The 21,700-nt window shown below is 46.7% G+C and overlaps 1 protein-coding gene across 5 annotated transcripts in view; it reads left to right on the top strand.

Annotated features, from left to right (window-relative positions):
- Nucleotides 1–11,257, top strand: part of ppm1bb (protein phosphatase, Mg2+/Mn2+ dependent, 1Bb) — a 36,074-nt gene extending 24,817 nt beyond the window's left edge. Inside the window, exons 3-6 of one of the 5 annotated variants that reach the window (XM_083787947.1) lie at nt 1,373–1,490; nt 2,143–2,254; nt 3,620–3,677; nt 10,899–11,257. In XM_083787947.1, the coding sequence (XP_083644073.1) occupies nt 1,373–1,490; nt 2,143–2,254; nt 3,620–3,677; nt 10,899–10,928 (318 nt within the window). In that variant the 3' untranslated portion in view covers nt 10,929–11,257. The other 4 variants (XM_083787949.1, XM_083787948.1, XM_083787945.1 and 1 more) reach the window with 4 other exon arrangements.
- The last annotated feature ends 10,443 nt before the right edge of the window (nt 11,258–21,700 follow it).

Consider the following 21,700-nt stretch of genomic DNA (forward strand, 5'->3'; position numbering starts at 1 on the left):
TGAGATGTACGCCATCAATCATCAATATTAAAACAATAAAAGGCGTGAATTATTTCAGTCATTGTGTAATGAATCTAAAATATATGAAAGTTTTTTTATTGTTATTACATTATGGCAAATAATGAACTTTTTCTGATTATTCGTTGGGATGGACCTGTATATCTCAAACCCAGTTGAACACCAATAGGAGGTTTTGGACCAATGTGTTACCATCATCACAAACGCCACCAAATGAGGGAATATGTTTCGTTAGAATGGTGTTCCGTTCCATCCCTCCAGGAGAGTTCCAGAAACGTGTATAATCTATACCATTGCCAAGGACGATATATACATGTATGATTATTATTTAGCTGAGATTATTGTGTCAAATATGATTGCAATTTAACAATCTTGTTTTATTCTTAAGGCTGCTCTTTACAAGTCTGTTTTCATCAAGTCTAGAGGGATTCAAGTGGTATTAACCGTCTTGCCGCCAGCATTAAATCGCGCATTGCCAAGGTTTTATCGCGCATAACACTTATTTTGAAGAGCCAAAGAGCCAAACCGATTTCTACGGTTGTGGCGGGCTGCGTGCTAAATTCGTAGCTCAACAAAAGCCAATTCGTCCTATAGTGAGGGTGAATTGACAAGACGGCAATTTCACGATACGTTGAAATCTCCGCCATACCATTATTGTGATTATTATTCCTTCCCCTACATTGTGGTTCTGTCGGTGCTTATCCCATTCTGACCTGAGATCAGATTCATACGAGGTTTCCGCTGGACACACACTGGTCTGATTGACCCATTCTGACCTGAGATCGGATTTAAAAAAATGTCAGTCGTTCTTCGATTGTTCAAAAATAGCAGACCTACAAGCTCGTATCGCGCCACTCGGTGGCGCGATACGAGCTTGTAGATCTGCTATTTTTAAATGGCTAAAGCATAACATGATGCTAACACCAAAATGGGTGCCCGGTCAGAATGGGTTATTTATTGTTCCTCTCTCCGGTCCCATCCTCCAGGGGAGCAGGGACAACATGAGCGTGGTGCTGGTGTGTTTATGTGTTGTTTTCTCTCCGGTCCCATCCTCCAGGGGAGCAGGGACAACATGAGCGTGGTGCTGGTGTGTTTATGTTGTTCTCCTCTCTCCGGTCCCATCCTCCAGGGGAGCAGGGACAACATGAGCGTGGTGCTGGTGTGTTTATGTTGTTGTTGTTCTCTCTCCGGTCCCATCCTCCAGGGGAGCAGGGACAACATGAGCGTGGTGCTGGTGTGTTTATGTTGTTGTTGTTCTCTCTCCGGTCCCATCCTCCAGGGGAGCAGGGACAACATGAGCGTGGTGCTGGTGTGTTTATGTTGTTGTTGTTCTCTCTCCGGTCCCATCCTCCAGGGGAGCAGGGACAACATGAGCGTGGTGCTGGTGTGTTTACCCGGGGCTCCCAAGGTCTCCGAGGAGGCCGTGAGGAAAGAAGAGGAGCTGGATAAGTTCATAGAGACTCGGGTTGAAGGTAAGGACACACCCAACAGGATGCATCAGTCTAGAGCAGAGGTTGACAACCACTGATTATTATTTTTTTATGTTTTATCCCACAATTCTATTTCTCGAAATGTGTTTTTATTTTACAAATACGGGTCCATTTGGTTTCCATGTGTACATCCACAGAATGACAGACCTGTAAGGGTCCATTCGGAACCTTTTGAGAACCACTGTCCTACATAACGCTGGTATCAGGCGACTGTGGCTCAGGAGGTAGAGCAGGTCGTCCAATGATCCATGGGTCGGCGGTTCGAATCCCGGCTCCTCCTGTCTACATGTCGAAGTGTCCTTGGGCAAGACACTGAACACCAAATTGCTCCCGATGTGCTGGTTGGTACCTTGCATGGCTTCCGCCGCAATCGGTGTATGAATGTAATGCACAATCTATGTAAAGCGCCTTGGTTAAAGGCGCTATATAAATGCACCATTTGCCATTTATCAGATGGATACTCTGTATCAACTGATACACAAAGTTATGGGACTTCGGAATCGGTATCGGGGAAGGGATTTATTTTTCTATCGGTACATCTCTAGGTCAGTTGAGGCTGAATATGAACTTGACTTCGTTGATCTCCAATAGACTTAACGTGTGTGTGCGTGCGTGCATGTGCGTGTGCGTGCAGAGCTTCTGCAGAGCGGTGGGGAAGATGGAGTCCCTGACCTGGTGACTGTCGTGAGGAGCATTGCCACTGAGAACATCCCCAACCTCCCGCCCGGTGGAGGCCTAGCCAGCAAGTAAGGAATACAGCATGGAAACCACTTGTTCCCACTAAACACACAGACACAGACACACACACACACACACACACACACACACACACACAGACACAGACAGACAGACAACATTGAACCTATTTCAGTGTCTGATATACAGTACTCGGGTGCAGTACTTAGTTTAGACAGTTTTTGGTTTAGACGAGTCATTGGTTAGACCAGTCATTAGTCCTACAACCTATCTCAAACCCTCACCCTAAACCTAACCTCCCACGGGGCAGCACACCTAAACCTAACCTTAACCCATGTCTAACCAGTGACTAGTCTAAACCTAACCTCCCACGGGGCAGCACACCTAAACCTAACCTTAACCCATGTCTAACCAGTGACTAGTCTAAACTAAGTATGCACCCCCAGTTCCACTTGGGGGTTTACTCAAGTAAAAATCCTGTTTTCTTTTCTTGGATTTAAAAATATATATATTTCAAAGGTTTTTTTTTATTTTAATGTAAAAGAAATGTATACATTATAAAACGAACGAATATAAGAAATGCCATGAATTTAAAACCAATGATTAATTCTTGCCCTGATGAAGACCTTGTTGGTCGAAACATGTTTTAATTTAATACGGTGTTCCTCATTTTTTAACAAAGTGCCCGGATCCTTCTCTTTTTTATCTATGTCTTGATCCCGTTCTTGATCCGTGTGAGCACCTTTTTATCATAATCACATTTTGCTATCTCCGTTGAGCACCTGGTTATAGTTCCTCTTTTTCAATGATTAACACATTCTGTACGTAGGACGTCTGGAAACGTCATAAGGATCCCGAAATATTGGTGCCTACGACGTCTGTGGACGTCCTAGCGACGTCCCAGCGACGCGGGGCGAGATAAGAATATTCAGAATTTTTCCTATTTTCTTTTTTTGGCATTTCGCTTTTCGCTTGCCGTATGCTAACGCTCAGTGCAACTATTAGCTTGTCATTGACTCCCATGTTAGCGCGGCGGAAAGAATGACTCGTATCTCCTAATCCAAGGCGCTCTCCGTGGTGATGAATGGATCGATATGCTGGCGCTTCATTTCTACTCCTCATCCGTCTCTCCCGCAAAATATGAACGCTTTTTGGAGCGTAAAAAAATATATTAAGATGACCGGGGATCTGAGGTCTCTTTGTAAACTTTTTTAGGAAAGTGTTTCCGGTTCATGGCTTTCAAAGTAAAAGCGATCAGACAACTCTGGCACCCCGGAGCTTCTATTTTGATGCACTTCCGGCACTAAATGTGTTTTAAGAAGTATAGTGGAAAAATATGTAGGACAAATATTGTATGTGTGCCAAAAAGTGACCAGGTGTGTGTGTGTGTGTGTGTGGTCCGTGTGTTCACACAGACGCAGCGTGATCGAGGCCGTGTACCACAAGCTGAACCCTCACAGAGAAGAGGAAGGGGTGAGTTCTTTACTCGGCTTTCTCTCTCAACTCTTCACTCCATATCACACTCCTTTTTGTGTGTCTGTGTCAGTCGGTGTGTGTGTGTCTGTGTCTGTGTCGGTCGGTGTGTGTGTGTCTGTGTCTGTGTCGGTCGGTGTGTGTGTGTGTCTGTGTCTGTGTCCGTTGGTGTGTGTGTCTGTGTGTGTGTGTCTGTGTGTCGGTCGGTGTGTGTGTGTCTGTGTCCGTTGGTGTGTGTGTCTGTGTGTCGGTCGGTGTGTGTGTGTCTGTGTCCGTTGGTGTGTGTGTGTGTGTGTGTGTCGGTCGGTGTGTGTGTGTGAATACATACGCTTGGATCTAAGTGTGGGCAAAGGTCAAGGATAGGCTCGTCATCAACAAAATGGACAGCAGTTTAGGAATTCCATGTTGCTGAGTTATTTGGTTTGCAAACCTCAGTCAGAACCCTCAACAGACGGGCCTCCCTTGCATCGTCAGTTATGGAATAGAAGTTCTAGCAGTTAACTTGCCTATTGCCCCATCGAGTTTATTTGGTAGTTGCATCCATGACTTGGAGATCAGATGTAATATTCCGACTATCTGGGGTAGGAGAATTATGTTTTGGACAAGCCAGACTCTGTGTGGCTGTTGGTCCAAAATTCCAAATGATATTGTAAAAATGTGCCCTTAGCCCATTCTGACCGGGCACCCATTTTGGTGTCGGCATCATGTTATGCTTTAGCTATTGAAAAATAGCAGATCTACAAGCTCATATCGCGCCACCGAGTGGCGCGATACGAGCTTGTAGGTCTGATATTTTTGTAAAGTCTTGAAAATGTGGTGCAAATTTGTAATATATATTCTTTCAGAGCAAACGTTTTTAACTAAAATCTTTGCTTCTGGGGGGGGCGTCCCTGGAACAACATATTTTAAAAAGACATATTTTAAATTTCGACGTCAGGCATAAATGGGTTAACCTGCTGGCTATCATCCATTGTATTAGGAATAATATCTAGAGAACTAGAACTGCAATATATCTTCTTCCATTTTCCACCTGTCTTCATATAATTGGTCTGCTTGCTCTGTGTCTCATAGGAGCTGAAACCTCCTCGGAAAAACGGAAAGCCTGACGAAACGATTCAGATTCCGAAGGCCCCGATTCGATGATAAATCGATCACTGATGCATCTCTCAATTCCAATACATGATTTATTCCCCCCTACCCCCCCCCCCCCCCCCCCGCACTGTATGACTAATAAACAAACTGCATTTTAATGATCATTATTTGATAATAAAAACAAACGACAAAGAGATGTGTCACTGTCAATGTCATTTTTGACATTTGTGATCGATTCATAATCGTTGTAGAGGATGACCTTTTATAAGTGCGATTTGCTCAGACACTGACGTAAAAATCTCCATTCATTGTCAATGGGAATTTAATGTTTGTTTAGGACGAAAGTCTACACTAATAGCTGAATATAGACCTGTATGAATATGAGGCCCACAGAAATGTCATATCAAAAATAGGATAGAAGAGATAACAAAATAAATGCATAAATAAAATAGTTTACACGACCAATAATGCAGCATCATCTACCGTATGTATATTAAAATGACAGCGAACAATCAAAAGGGTATTACGTGTGTGTGTGTGTGTGTGTGTGTGTGAGAGAGAGAGAGAGAGAGGACCATGGACTTGGTGTTTTCACTGGGCTGTGTGTGGGGCTGCTGACTTCTGTTGACACCACTTTGTCTGTTAAAATGTAAAGTGCAGGTCACTGGGGGTTCTGGCTCACTGGGTTGGAGGTAGACTGTGTGCTATGGGCTGTGTACGGGATGTGGGCTGTGTACGGGGATGTGGACTTGTGTACGGGAATGTGGACTTGTGTACGGGGATGTGGACTTGTGTACGGGGATGTGGACTTGTGTACGGGAATGTGGACTTGTGTACGGGGATGTGGACTGTGTCCGGGGATGTGAGAACACTGTCGCACCACGTTGTATGAGGCTAGATAAATGTGATCACTGTCTGTGTGTGTGTGTGTGTGTGTGTGTGTGTGTGTGTGTGCGCGCGCTTGCACTCTTCAATAGAATAGGTTGATGTCTGCTTTTGTTAGCTGTGTGAGAAAGCTGTGTGTTGTGGTTGATTTATACTATGTTGCGTGCTTTGTCGCGAGCTGAAAATGTCAGATCCACAAGCTCACAGCGCGGGTTCCCAGAGCAGAACGATCGTGGGCTTATAGATCGGCTATTTTCGGAGCGTGCGACACCCAGGCGCGCAACTGAGTGTAAATCACCCCTTTTTAGCTGTTAGCGATGCGGGTGTGAGCGTCCCGTGCCTGCAGAGTCTGACCCTGGCATGTTCGACCCCAGGGTGTGGGGGAGAGAACTGGCGGAGCGCAGAGTAAGGAGAAGGGCTCAACCAGAGCGGTGCTTCTGGAGGCCCTGCGCCAGATCCACGTTGGCCAAGCAGGCCAGGACGCCCGGTCCCCGTTGGCCTACGCGCTGGCCAACATGGCCCGGCGGCCGGAGGGGAGCGCCGCCGCCGCCGCCGACAAAGGCGGCGATGAGGAGGAGGAGGAGGAGGAGGAGGAGGGGACCCCGTTCGCCGACGCCGTGGACCACAGCTGCCGGAGCCCCGTCTGCTGCTCCGAGGACCGGGAGCCGCAGCCCCCCCCCGCCGCCGCCGCCTCCCCTCCTCCTCCCTCCTCTCTCCCCTCGCCCACACCCTTCCCCTCCTCCGCCACTGCAGAGCCGGAGCCCAAGCCCAGCCGTGATGACGCACCCCCCACCACCACCACCACCGCCGCCGCCGCTGCGGACCTCCTTGACCACCAGCCCGACCCCTCTGCCTCTCCCTGACCCCCGTATAAAGCCCCTCCTGACCTCAGCGCTGCTGCAGTCGGACACACTGTGACCCCTTGTCCTTTTTTTGCTCTGAGCAGCTCGTCCTGCTGCTCACGCAGAACTAGAACACATAGAGGTTGCTGCTGGCTTGTTTATCATCTCCGTATGCTCTGGTGGCAGCTACTGTACGACGGCAACCATTCCGTTTATTAACCATACGTTGATCGGGCTTCTATCTGTTACAGTACTGCATCCCCCCCCCCCCCCCCTTCCTCCCACACACTCCTTCCCCTCCAGACAGTATAGGGGAAAAAAACTAACATTTTCATCACCTGCCGGATTATCCCAGCCATTTTCTCCACCCTGACCAGGCCCCAAATCCCCCCCCCCCCCCACCCCCAACTCCAGTCCCCCAAAACTATGCTTTGTTAACAACCTGGTAGACTGAAACAAAACAAAAAAAAGCGCACAGGCTATGCAGTTATTGTCTTTGCTGGTGTTGATTTGCCATCCTGTCTCCATCCCCCCCCCTCCCAGCACAGAGAGAAGAGCAAACTGTAGCCGTTTAACATCCCAGTGCCCTGCATGGCCTCCAAACCTACAGCAACTTAACTGTGTGTGTGTGTGTGTGTGTGTGTGTGTGTGTGTGTGTGTGTGTGTGGGGCGAAGAGACTCCTCCTGGCTGACTAACGCCGAGCCGTTGTGTGAACGAGGCTTGTCGATATGCTCAACAATCTCATGCTGTATAATCCAACCTTTATTGAGGACAGAGTGGAACAGTGTCAGTGCAGTTCCTACACAGAGAGGGAGTGTCAGGGAGATGTTCAGTTAAAGTGGCCTGTCGTTATTCTCAGTCAAACCTGACCCAGAGATGGCTCTCTACTTGCCGCACTCTTTTTCTCCATTTCACACCGTAATGTCTTCACCAAAAAATAGGGTTATTTACGGCGAATGTACCCTAAATCAGTGGTCGCACACAACCACCGACTTAAAACCAATTGAACCCAGCAGATCTACACACCATTGGTTTCTTTTGAGCTTGTAAATCGTCTATTTTTTGCCCCGAAGCGCCCGCCCGAAACACCGGTGTAGATATGGAATAATACAGTCCGAAGTACAGTTGTAACTCAGGTCGGGTACTCTTCTTGAGACTAGACGGTTCAATAACATCCTCATACACTCCCAACATTGTCCTTATACTGTGCATAGGAGCCTTAACAGCAAGCCAAAGAAAGACACATTTTACGTCCTCCAGTCAGATTCCAGGACGCCACGGCAGGGGTCCACTAAATATGTAGTGAGTTCAGCTCAAACGCCTTGAAATGTATGTTTTTTTTTGGGGGGGGGGGGGGGATTACAGAATGTAATCTTTGTGGGGAAAGAAACGCATACAACGGAACGGCTTGAATGTTTCCTGTGGTGCAAATGCATGCAAGCGACATGCCTGGTTGAATTGGCTGTCTGGTCCTTTTGCGTCCTCAACAACAAAGCGTTGAGGTTGAAGGAGAGCCCCGAGTGGTCCTTAAAGGTTACAGGTCAAGTTCATGTCCACGAGACAGAATGTAACACGTCCAGGTGAAATCCTTGCAGTCTCCCCTGTACCTTTTTCATGTGGTGTATATTCCCCAACCCCAAACCGCTTGTGATTGGAACGAACTGGTGAAATTGAAAATAAAGATTTTGTGTGTCTGTGTAGAGGTAGTTGTCGTTCTGTTGGCTTGCCCTGTACATCGGCAAAGCATGGCCTGCAGCTGTTTGCATCATCTATCTATGGCGTGTACTGTTCTAGGGGATGTCATGCTAAATGCTGTGTGTGTGTGTGTGTGTGCATGTGTGTGCGTGTGCAAGTTCTGTTTGTATGCACATGATTGGGCCATGTCAGTCCCACACATTAAAATGTGAGCTAATGAATGAACAAATAAAAAATAATTTCGGGTCAAATATCATCTGCGTATTTGTTGGTGTCCTCCAGTTGTCTTGTCTTGTCTTTTTCCCTGTGTCCTCCTGACTCTACTGAATGGCCCAAAATGTGCCCAAAAGACCAGAAAGAGAAATGGAATTAAAAGTGTGCCTGCCCTGGGACCCCAAACTAGTAGAAATGGCAAGGGTAACACTTGCTATGCAGCCCATGTCTACTGTATACATTACATACTGGATGGCACATAACTGGTGCGCACGCAGGTGGTCATAATTGTTGCGCGGCAGATCAAGCGTACCAACGTTCACTAGCTCTCGGGTCACGTGCTACAAAATGTCTGTCCACATCCTGTAAAGTAGATTTGGAAATAAAAACTAGTGTTGACTAATCGTTACAAGTGGCTCTTATTTGGAAGAGGAAGTCTGTTTGGGTTGTAACCAAGCTGCCATGACAAGTTTAAGTTTTATGGTAGTCATTATAATGCATAAAGCATTCTATAAGTAGTTCAAGTATAAATGCATTGTGAGATGCATGTAAACGCTGCATAACAGAAGTAATCATAATGAGAGTACATTATAAAAAAAAATTATGGCACTTTCAATGCATCCCATGTTAATTCACATGGACATATTTGTGTTATAATGCTTCATAATCACCCTTATCGTGCTTTGTGATCACTGTTAAAATGCATTCGTCATTCGTCACTATTAGTGGTCATTTGTTGCTTTAAACGATTATAGTTATGCAGTGGTATAAGCAGATTAAAATAAGTTTTAAGTATGTTTAGAATGCATCATAGACATGCGATGTATTGTAAAAAAACAATTTCCAATACATCCCATGTCTAGACGTGTGCATAGTTGTTTCTGCTCAAGTTTGTTTGGGTGTTTTTAGCACCATCTGGTGGACAAAGTTGCAGGCCGCATGCACAGTACACACAGCCTCACTCATTGCAATAGCTGTCTTTCAAAAACGGGGGAAAATAGCTGATCTTCAAGCTCACACATACTAGTAGATTATTTTTTATTTTTTTAATGTGAGACAATTCTACAATTTCCACCCATAATAAATAATGGGTAGAAATAAATAATAAACAAATGGTGAGGCCACTTTGAAAGCCTTTTTTTTTTCTTCTTTTTTTTAATCAATGAGTCGTGTTCCAATAAAGATCACATCCCTAATCAAACGCAGATTCTCATATGGTCATCCTTTCTTTGATACATGGCCTGTGTGGTGTGTTGACTCACAGTGCATTCCTGTGGTGTCCCTACTTTGAGTGTTCTTGTCCCTCGTTTCCTGTGTGTGTGTGTGTGTGTGTGTGTACTTAGAGGGACAAGACTGTCCCTCCATTGAGCCGCGGCCACATGGCGCATAACGCAGCAGCATCTGGAGTTCATAGCATCAGTCTAGACTTGTTTAACCATCGGTGTGGGGAAGGGCCCCCCCTAGGCCGCGCTATATAGTTTTGGTTTTTTACCCTGCCCGGCGACACGGTCGCTCGACTGTAGAAATCGGGTTGGTTACGTTGTGCGAAAGGGGGTATAAATCGGCTTGGTGGAGACCTTCCTAAACAGGCTGATAAACTTTGGCTCATAAACTGCTACATGGTGTTAATTCTCAAAATGGGGTCCAGATTAGAACCCTCAGGGTTCCTTGAGAGGGTTTCCAAATGAACCCTTAACAGGTCTGTAACTCTTTAACGGACCCTTACGGGTCCATTCGGTTGTATTTCTTTTACACTCTGAGTTACAAAGAAGATGGTTGAGAACCACTGTGCTAGACACATGCACGCTGTTGGCTTTTTTTTGTTGCATGAATTGTCAACTGAAGTGGAGGAGCCCCCCCCCCCCCCCTCTCTCCCCCTCGTGGCTGTGTTTCTCTCTGCCTGTTGGTCTGTCGCATGTAATTCTGCACAAGGTGAGTCATCATTGCTGCTGTTGCCGTTCTGGTTGTTTTCTGCTGATGATGCAGTGATTCTCCACCTTGTTTTAATTCCAGGGATTCCCCCTGGAATCGGTGTCCTCGGTGTCCTCTTTTAAAAATCGCTTCTGAAAACACAAAAAGCTGTATGTCTTTCAAAGTGTTTTTCCCTAAAGGATATGTGCTTGTGTCCGCGCACCCCCTGATCGGTTAACTTGTTTTGGATTGGATCTTGTTATTTCTTTGTTCTTTTTCTTTTTTTTACTGATGTTTGCTGTTTGTCTTAAAGCACTTTATAACTATGTTTGGAAAACATCTTCGTCTTCATTTTGGGTCCCCTTTCTCTCTCTCTCTCTCTCTCCCCATCTTACTGTCCCAACTTTGCCTTTGTTGGTGTCCTCTCTCTCTCTCTCTCTCTCTCTCTCTCTCTCTCTCTCTCTCAATGTCTCTCTAATGTCATAACGATTAGCAACCCTAACAACAAATCTCTCTCTCTCTCTCTCTTCCTCTTTCACTTTGTACGCCTCCCTCCCTCTTCTCCCCCTCCCCCCTCCTCAGAACGCCGGCGACCTGGAGGACCCCTGGTAGCCACGGCAACGACCCCCCGGTCCCTCAAAACCCCCCACCACACCCCCCACCCCTCGTCTCCTCCCGTGATTGGTGCAGCCACGCAAGATGGGAGGAGCGTCTCCATTTTTTTTGGGCCATGGCTCCTCCTCCTCCTCCTCCCACCAACACCACCACTGATAGAGAGAGAGAGAGAGAGAGAGAGAGGGGACATGCTTTGTGTGTGTGTGTGTGTGTGTGTGTGTGTGTGTGCGCGTGCGTGTGTGTTTGTGAGCGTGTGTGTGTGCGACGGCGGGATGATAATGTTGATGACGACGAGTACACATACATACACGCGCGGCTTTAAAACGTGGAGGAACTGTCTTTTTTTTTTAAGGGGGGGAGGGGGCGGACGGGGGGGGGGGGGGGGGGGAGGGAGGGGAGGGGGAATAATACGTCGAGATTTTGAACGAACTTGCAGCTTATAGTCGTTGCTATAACGGTAGAGATGATTGATTTTTACCAATGGAGAATGAGCTGTTTTTTCTTTCATTATTATTTTCATAGTTTTTTGTTTTTATTTGGATGTTGTCGACGCCGAATCACCTGACTCTCTCACAAGGACATGAGGACCTAACTGCGTGCGTTGTATGAGTGTTTAAGCGTCTGTGTGTGTGTGTGTGTGTGTGTGTGTGTGTGTGTGTACGTGTGTACGTGTACGTGTACGTGCGCGTGTGTGTGTGCGTGCTTGAGTGAGTGATGGAAGAGACAGAAGCCGACAGAAGGTTTTGGACAACAGAGACTCGTTGTCTTATTCTTTATGCTCGTGGACTCTTTTTTGCGCTCTCTGATTTCCCTTTGACGCCTGCCTGACAACCCCCCTCCCCCCCCCCCCCAATAACCCCCCCACCCACATTACATACAACACACATACACGCGCGCACACAAACACACACACACACACACACACAAACACACACACACACACACACAGAGTTCCAGACACCAAAACCCCTGGCGCCTGTGCACGGTTGTGATTTGCCACACTCTAGGGGGGGGTGAACCGCAAGGACTTCAGCATACACCCCCCCCCCCCCCCCCTCTGCCCCCCCAGCCCCCCCCCCCCCCCCCCCCGCCCCCCTGTGGGACCCTTAACTCGGAGAGTGTACCTACAGAAGCCGGCCGGGTCCATTTGGTTCCGTTTGTACTAAGACACTCTCTGAGTTACAGGCCCGTGAGGCTCCACTTGGGGGACCCTCTAGAGAACGCCCTCAGAAAAGCCTGTCTCTTCTGGCTTCAGCGCCACACGGACTGAATTCTAACAGCCGATTGGTTGAGACTAAACAGACCCCCCCCGACCACCACCACCAACACCGCAAGGAGACTCTCTCTCTCTCTCTCTTCTGGGACTCTGATTGGCTCCTGATGGTCTTTTTTTTTTTTTTTTTTTATGACAAAAAGATAAATAATAATCTGATTCAAATCTTTTTGCCTTTTCTTTCTTTCTTTCTTTCTTTCTTTGATTCAGTTTTTTTTCCGGCTTGCGGACGGACGATGGCGATGATGATGTTGTGATGAAGAGAGGACAAACGCAGGGTGTGTGTGGGGGGGGGGGGGGGGGGGGTAGAGGGGGCAGGAGTGCCGTGTGTGTGGGGGGGCTGATTCATCACGAGATTTGTTTGTGTTTCTCTCTCTCACCATCCCCGATGGGACCTGGTACAGTATGTGACTTGATGTCTCGTTAAAAGAGGGGGGGGGGGGGGTTCTTTTTTTTATCATTATTATTATTGGCTGCTTACCACAGTTAAAAGTGTGAGAGCGAATGAATCCCCCCCCCCCCCCCCCCTCCCCTCTTAAACCACCTCAGCCCTATTTCGAAAAGCAGCGAAACTAGTATAGCTGATCGTGTGGGAAAGGTTTGGCCAAATGGGGATGAAGGGTTGACGCCAGGTTGAACACACACACACACACACACCCTGTGCTGGTATAGTGGTATATGGACCTGTGCCTCTCTCACCTGCTCACCTGGTCCCCCCCCCCACACACCCTTACACCCCTTATTTCCCTCTCTGCCGCAGAACCCCCTGTTTTGACTTCGTGTTTCCCTGGTTCTCAGACTGCATTGGTAATGTTTGTATTTGCTGTTGTTTGATTGCACTCACATTTGATTACAGAAAGCGTCTATATATGAAAATAAAATACCTGCCAAGGACCAGTGGTCCCCAGCGTCTTTCACTTCCTTCTGCCGTCGATGCATGGATGGATGTCATAATATACAGTAAGAATGTCAATACTGCAATTTTAGAAATGACGTTACAGGTCAGCGTTGAACTCATTTGTTTTTTCGAAATCCATGTCGTTCGTAAACCACATCTCCAGTAGCTAAAGAGTGCAAGGGTTGAGCCTCGAAAATAGCTGACCTACAAGCTCTCAATGTGTCGCAGCGCGACGCATTGAGAGCTTGTAGATCTGCTATTTTCGCCATTTTCATCCAAAAGTTCTTCTCTCACGGGATTTCAGACCCCTGTCTCTCTAACACTCTCTGCCTGTTACAAGTAATAGTCCGGGAATTCAAAATGAGCTTGAGTAAAAGTATACAAACGTATTGGTATACATGTTTATCTGCTATTTGTTTTAATGGTTACCGTGCAAGGCAGTGGACAACCTGTCCATCCATGGGTGTTAATGATCTGCCTCCGTCTCTACACTGTGGCCCTGTTTAAACACAAGCTTCTTAAGCCCCCAAACATGTATGCAATTGCAGGGTATGTCTCTCGCAAGCAGTGTTCATTAATGTTGACAGCAAATTCTGATTTAAGTCTTATAGTCTTTAGAACACGCACATTTAGTTTTTAGTACTATTTAGACTAGTCATCTGAAATTGTTTAGTCTTATAGTCAACTAAATTAACACTGCCCGCAAGTCATTCTAAAACGTGACTATATACAGTGCTTACAGTACATGGTCAACTGGCGGGCCACATGCGGCCCCCACCTTCACTTAACGTGGCCCTCAGATTAATTAAGGAATACTGATATGTTATTGATTTCAGCTGTTACAATTCCAAACATGCAAAATTAGTAGCTTGCTGAGTAGTATTACAAATCTTTTTTATGACCAATATATTTGTATTTAGTTAAAATTACTTTCGATCTACAAGTTCGAGCTACACATTTTGAACTTTGAACGTTTTGATCGGCTATTTTTGCCACGACAGGCATGCAATGTGGCCCCCCTGGATGGTAACCGTAAGGTTGTCAGTTCGAACCCGGTCTCCCCCAGAGTTACTGTCGAAGTGTCCTTGAGCAAGACACTGAACCCCTAATTGCTCCCGATGTGCTAGTTGGTGCCTTGCATGGTTTCCGCTGCCATCGGTGTATGAATGGGTGAATGTAATGCACAATCTCTGTAAAGCGCCTTGGATAAAGGCGCTATATAAATGCACCATTTACCATTTACCCTCTGGAGTGAGTATGTAAATATAATGGCCCTCTCCATCGTCAAAGACCCTGATATAGACTCTGGACTGCCCATCTGAGCAGGACGCCAGGCCTGCCTATATCCGCCCAGGGCCGTCATCATGGGATATCTGGCAAATTGCCACCCCCTTGTGTTCACATTTAAGTGCAGTTATTTCATGCATCATTTGTCCCCCGAGTTGTTTTAGGAGATTCACCTGATTTCATCGCATCTACGTCATGCGATGTGACACGTGTTACAATTGAGATACGCCTTTTATTGTATGCAACCATTATTCATGTATTTACCACTTTCAAACGTGGCATCCCTATTTTGGGAACGTCATTATTCTAGGCGAACATTTTCAAACATTTTCTCTTTTCGCCCCCCAAAAATAACAGTGAAAATAGTTGATCTACAAGCTCCCAGTGTGACGCTTGGCAATTGCTTTGAGAGCTTGTAGATCTATTTTAGAAATGGGGCTATGGTCATTTATTTTTTTCTTTTAATTACACCTCTGCATCCGCCCGCCCCTGCATGTGGGCTTGTGGTGGTGAATGTAATTATGGGCCGAAGGTCACTCGCCCCCCCCCCCCCCCCCCTCCCCTCCCCGCACCCTGTCTAATCTGCCACTCTTATCATAATTTGATCATAATCTCTTATCACAATAACATGGTATCTTAAAGGTGTTCTCAATCTGAGAGTGGGATTATGGGATTGCAGAGCGTGATGTGGGTGCAGAGCGAACCCAGGAATATATATATTGCTCCCAATGTCTGCGGGGGGTAAAAGTCTCATTTAATTTGATGATCCAAATACCCCCCCCCCCCCCCCCCCCAACCACACACACACACACACACACACACATCATCACCACCCCCTAATTGTTGGTGTCGTCCTCACGTACAAAATGTGTTTGCTGTCACCGTTTAACTCGGCAAAACCAGACGCAGGTGGACTGAAGAAGTTAAAGAAGAAATCCCCCAGTCGATTCTTCTTTATATTCGGTGTGTCTGTCTCTCCTCTCTTCATCTCTTCACTCTCCTGTCCCACTTCCCAAACTCGCACGCACTGTTACAGATGTATTGGCAACAGATTTAAACTCAAACCCGTTAGACTTACATGTTTGTTTAGGGTAGTTATATGATGTAAAAAATTTTTTATGGACTTCAATGTTTGTTTAGGTAGTAAATGACAACGTAAGACATCATCGGGATGATATAAATGGGCCACTGCCCGCCCTCGCTGCGCACCTCGCTTCAAACAAGTGTGATTTTTCTTTTTACACCAAATCTCTTCACAGTAAATATGCCGTCTATACAAGCTGAAGTTGAACATGTTGTTTTTGAAGTTGAAGATTTTGTAACCGTATTCCCTGTGTGTGTGTGTGTGTGTGTGTGTGTGTGCAAACGACTTGTCTGTCTTCAAACGCCACTTTCACCTCTCGTCTGTGACAACAACCAACAAGCCTTTTGTCGGTATACAGTAGAGTGACTGAACGCAGAGGACCAACCGAGCACGCTGGCAGTGGCTAGACCTTTCTCCATGACGACAATATCATCCTTTCAAAAGGATGTCCTCTGACACTGTAGGAAGTAGGAACTTTTGTGAGAGAAGGTATACATGCAGAGAAAGTATATTTACCGTCGGTGTCGGTAGAATGTGTTGTTGTTGTTGTTATCAGCACACCCTCGGGGTTCTGGACAAAGATGTTCTTGTATCTGTAGTTGGATGTCAGTCGGCAAGACGCGGCATGGGTCAGCTCCTATACAAGCACAGAGGTCAGAGGTCAGAGGTATAGGAAGCTAAGAGCTTGTTGTGCCGTCTTCGTTGAATGTCTCTCTATCTCTCTCTCTCTCTCACTTCCACATCTGTCTCTCGTCTTTCCCTTTTTTTCCCTTCGAGTCTTCGTCTCCCATGCTTCCACCCACTCTTGTCTTTTCAGAGCGAAGGATTCTTTACTGAGACGGCTACAACCTTGGGCAGCCGCCCGGCACGCAGCCATGTATATGTGTGAGGTGCTGGGGGTGGCGGAGGTGAGACGTTTACAGTCGTATTGTGTGCTTATGGAATGAAATGGAATGGGGGTCTTGTACATTTCACACAAGGTTCTCTGCACGTCACTCAATTATTCTAGGTAAGAGGTCCGCGGATGAAATACAATATGCTGATGGCCTCGAACTGCGTGGGTGTGTGTGTGTGTGTGTGTGTGTGTGTGTGATGCCTGCTGTCCTCCTGTGTGTTAGTGACTGTGTGTGTGTGTGCATGATGTGTCCCTTAGCATAGTGTGTGTGGCAGCATATGATTTTGAGTGGAGTAATTTAGCAGATGAGCTGGGAGGCCATTGTTAGGGGGGATAATCCAGCAGCTCTCGCTGCTCAGATAGGTTAACACGCAGCGGATTAGGCCGGATTACCCCCAACCCACACCAGACAGGACACCCCACCACAACCTCCGCCCTGACCTTCCTGACCCCCCCCCCCCCAGGCTCCCCACATTTAGCACATCCATCCAACCTCTTCTTCCACCCCAATCGTTCATCGTTGTCTACTCTGTCCTACCGTCCATCATTATCATCTGTCCTAGTTTTCTGTTCATGTTCTCTGAACAGCCAGCCACACGTACTCTCTCTTTCCTAGCCCTCAGGCCCGGACACTGTCTGTCACGCACCACAAATACTACATCCACACAGGGCTCACAATGGGCCGTGCACGGCACGTTGTGAGCTTTTTAGATCAGCGATTTTCGACAGTGTTTCGATAGACACCCCCCCGACCGCGCAAACTAAATATAACCCAGGGCTTCCAACCTTTGTTTCCCTCATCCATCTCCATCTCTCTACACCTCTCTGTCTGACATCTCTCCATCTCTCTCTACCTCTGTCTGACATCTCTCCATCTCTCTCTACCTCTGTCTGACATCTCTCCATCTCTCTACCTCTGTCTGACATCTCTCCATCTCTCTCTACCTCTGTCTGACATCTCTCTATATCTCTGTCTGACATCTCTCCATCTCTCTACCTCTGTCTGACATCTCTCCATCTCTCTCTACCTCTGTCTGACATCTCTCCATCTCTCTCTACCTCTGTCTGACATCTCTCCATCTCTTTCTACCTCTGTCTGACATCTCTCCATCTCTCTCTATCTCTGTCTGACATCTCTCCATCTCTCTCTATCTCTGTCTGACATCTCTCCATCTCTCTCTATCTCTGTCTGACATCTCTCCATCTCTCTCTACCTCTGTCTGACATCTCTCCATCTCTCTGTACCTCTGTCTGACATCTCTCCATCTCTCTACCTCTGTCTGACATCTCTCCATCTCTTTCTACCTCTGTCTGACATCTCTCCATCTCTCTACCTCTGTCTGACATCTCTCCATCTCTCTACCTCTGTCTGACATCTCTCCATCTCTCTACCTCTGTCTGACATCTCTCCATCTCTCTACCTCTGTCTGACATCTCTCCATCTCTCTACCTCTGTCTGACATCTCTCCATCTCTCTACCTCTGTCTGACATCTCTCCATCTCTCTCTACCTCTGTCTGACATCTCTCCATCTCTCTCTACCTCTGTCTGACATCTCTCCATCTCTATACCTCTGTCTGACATCTCTCCATCTCTCTACCTCTGTCTGACATCTCTCCATCTCTCTATCTCTGTCTGACATCTCTCCATCTCTCTACCTCTGTCTGACATCTCTCCATCTCTCTCTACCTCTGTCTGACATCTCTCCATCTCTCTACCTCTGTCTGACATCTCTCCATCTCTATACCTCTGTCTGACATCTCTCCATCTCTCTACCTCTGTCTGACATCTCTCCATCTCTCTACCTCTGTCTGACATCTCTCCATCTCTCTCTACCTCTGTCTGACATCTCTCCATCTCTCTACCTCTGTCTGACATCTCTCCATCTCTCTACCTCTGTCTGACATCTCTCCATCTCTCTATATCTCTGTCTGACATCTCTCCATCTCTCTACCTCTGTCTGACATCTCTCCATCTCTCTATATCTCTGTCTGACATCTCTCCATCTCTCTCTACCTCTGTCTGACATCTCTCCATCTCTCTCTACCTCTGTCTGACATCTCTCCATCTCTCTACCTCTGTCTGACATCTCTCCATCTCTCTCTACCTCTGTCTGACATCTCTCCATCTCTCTCTACCTCTGTCTGACATCTCTCCATCTCTCTCTATCTCTGTCTGACATCTCTCCATCTCTATACCTCTGTCTGACATCTCTCCATCTCTCTACCTCTGTCTGACATCTCTCCATCTCTCTCTACCTCTGTCTGACATCTCTCCATCTCTCTACCTCTGTCTGACATCTCTCCATCTCTATACCTCTGTCTGACATCTCTCCATCTCTCTCTACCTCTGTCTGACATCTCTCCATCTCTCTACCTCTGTCTGACATCTCTCCATCTCTCTCTACCTCTGTCTGACATCTCTCCATCTCTCTACCTCTGTCTGACATCTCTCCATCTCTATACCTCTGTCTGACATCTCTCCATCTCTCTACCTCTGTCTGACATCTCTCCATCTCTCTACCTCTGTCTGACATCTCTCCATCTCTCTCTACCTCTGTCTGACATCTCTCCATCTCTCTCTACCTCTGTCTGACATCTCTCCATCTCTTTCTACCTCTGTCTGACATCTCTCCATCTCTCTCTACCTCTGTCTGACATCTCTCCATCTCTCTCTACCTCTGTCTGACATCTCTCCATCTCTCTACCTCTGTCTGACATCTCTCCATCTCTCTACCTCTGTCTGACATCTCTCCATCTCTCTACCTCTGTCTGACATCTCTCCATCTCTCTACCTCTGTCTGACATCTCTCCATCTCTCTATATCTCTGTCTGACATCTCTCCATCTCTCTCTACCTCTGTCTGACATCTCTCCATCTCTCTACCTCTGTCTGACATCTCTCCATCTCTCTCTATCTCTGTCTGACATCTCTCCATCTCTCTACCTCTGTCTGACATCTCTCCATCTCTCTACCTCTGTCTGACATCTCTCCATCTCTCTCTACCTCTGTCTGACATTTCTCCATCTCTATACCTCTCCGTGTGAGTTCTGCTGTGTGAGTTCTGGCGAGACTCTGTGCCACGTAAACTAACAAATTCGGCTATTAAAGGTATATTCAGTGATTTCACTTAATTCAAATATCACTTATTTTTTTGTTTTGTTGTGATAATCCTCTCTACTATAGAGTGTGCTGGCCATATAAGGAGTTCCTCCCTGTCCCCAGTTAACCCCTGGGGGTCAAAAAACCTTAGGTTTCGTTTTTGGCTCTCTATCCTGATTGGATGAAAGGCTTAGGTCCCAGCCAAAAACTAAACCTAAGGGTTTTTTGGAGTGAAATCACTGAATATACCTTTAAGACAATTATGAATCATTCATTTGATCTCGCAAGGCTCAAGAGAGTGCATTTCTCAGCACCAAACGGCCCAGACAGGACCGGACCATATAGATAAAGAAAGAGAACCTTTTTACAGCATAATATTATTCTGCAATATTCACATCATATTCATATTAAAATCATATATACATTCGAAATCATTCGAAATTCGTTCGAATCCATGTGGTGTTTTAAAAGGAATATTCGAACGTCATTTTTGTCCAATTCTGGCAGCACTAGTTCAAAACCTGTTCGTGAACAAGGAGGAAGTGTCTTAATAATGAAACTGTCAGGATGTAATAGACATTTTTAGAATCTGATCTCAGGTCAGAATGGGTTCATCAGACCAGTGTGTGTCCGGCGGAAACCTCGTATGAATCTGATCTCAGGTCAGAATGGGTCAAGCGTCCATGCCGCCTCGGTCAGTGTGCAGATGACGGGCCTGTGTGTAGCTCTATAGGACAGATACGGAGAGGAGACGTCCGCCCCGATGATGCAGAAAGCAAAGCATGCGGAGGCTTCAGTCTGACTCCTGTTACATTTCAGACCCCCAGTCTGCTGCCAAAGCATAAATGTGTGTTATTCCATCATTTCTATCCCCCATTAGTTGCTATACCGAGAGCAGCAGTATCGCCACAGGACAACGTGCACTGTGTGCGTGTGTTAAAGAGGTGTTCCAGCTGTTTGTATTAGTTTGTCACCGGGTGGTGTTTATTTAACCCATTCTGACCTGAGATCAGATTCATACGAGGTTTCCGCCGGACACACACTGGTCTGATGAACCCATTCTGACCTGAGATCAGATTCTAAAAATGTCAGTCGCTCTTCGATTTTTCAAAAATAGCAGACCTACAAGCTCGTATCGCGCCACTCGGTGGCGCGATATGAGCTTGTAGATCTGCTATTCTTCAATAGATAAAGCATAACATGCCCAGAACAGAACAGGGCTATGTGTGACACTGACACAACAGAACAGAACAGAACCAGAACAGAACAGGGCTATGTGTGACACTGACACAACAGAACAGAACAGAACCAGAACAGGGCTATGTGTGACACTGACACAACAGAACAGAACCAGAACAGGGCTATGTGTGACACTGACACAACAGAACAGAACCAGAACCAGAACAGGGCTATGTGTGACACTGACACAACAGAACAGAACAGAACCAGAACAGGGCTATGTGTGACACTGACACAACAGAACAGAACAGAACCAGAACAGAACAGGGCTATGTGTGACACTGACACAACAGAACAGAACAGAACCAGAACAGGGCTATGTGTGACACTGACACAACAGAACAGAACCAGAACAGGGCTATGTGTGACACTGACACAACAGAACAGAACCAGAACAGAACAGGGCTATGTGTGACACTGACACAACAGAACAGAACAGAACCAGAACAGAACAGAACAGGGCTATGTGTGACACTGACACAACAGAACAGAACAGAACCAGAACAGAACAGGGCTATGTGTGACACTGACACAACAGAACAGAACAGAACCAGAACAGAACAGGGCTGTGTGTGACACTGACACAACAGAACAGAACCAGAACAGAACAGGGCTATGTGTGACACTGACACAACAGAACAGAACCAGAACAGGGCTATGTGTGACACTGACACAACAGAACAGAACCAGAACAGAACAGGGCTATGTGTGACACTGACACAACAGAACAGAACAGAACCAGAACAGAACAGGGCTATGTGTGACACTGACACTGACACAACAGAACAGAACCAGAACAGAACAGGGCTATGTGTGACACTGACACAACAGAACAGAACAGAACCAGAACAGAACAGGGCTATGTGTGACACTGACACAACAGAACAGAACAGAACCAGAACAGAACAGGGCTATGTGTGACACTGACACAACAGAACAGAACAGAACCAGAACACAACAGGGCTGTGTGTGACACTGACACAACAGAACAGA

The sequence above is a fragment of the Protomyctophum parallelum genome, assembly GCF_964188405.1.
Source record: "Protomyctophum parallelum genome assembly, chromosome: 17".
Lineage (NCBI taxonomy): Eukaryota > Metazoa > Chordata > Actinopteri > Myctophiformes > Myctophidae > Protomyctophum > Protomyctophum parallelum.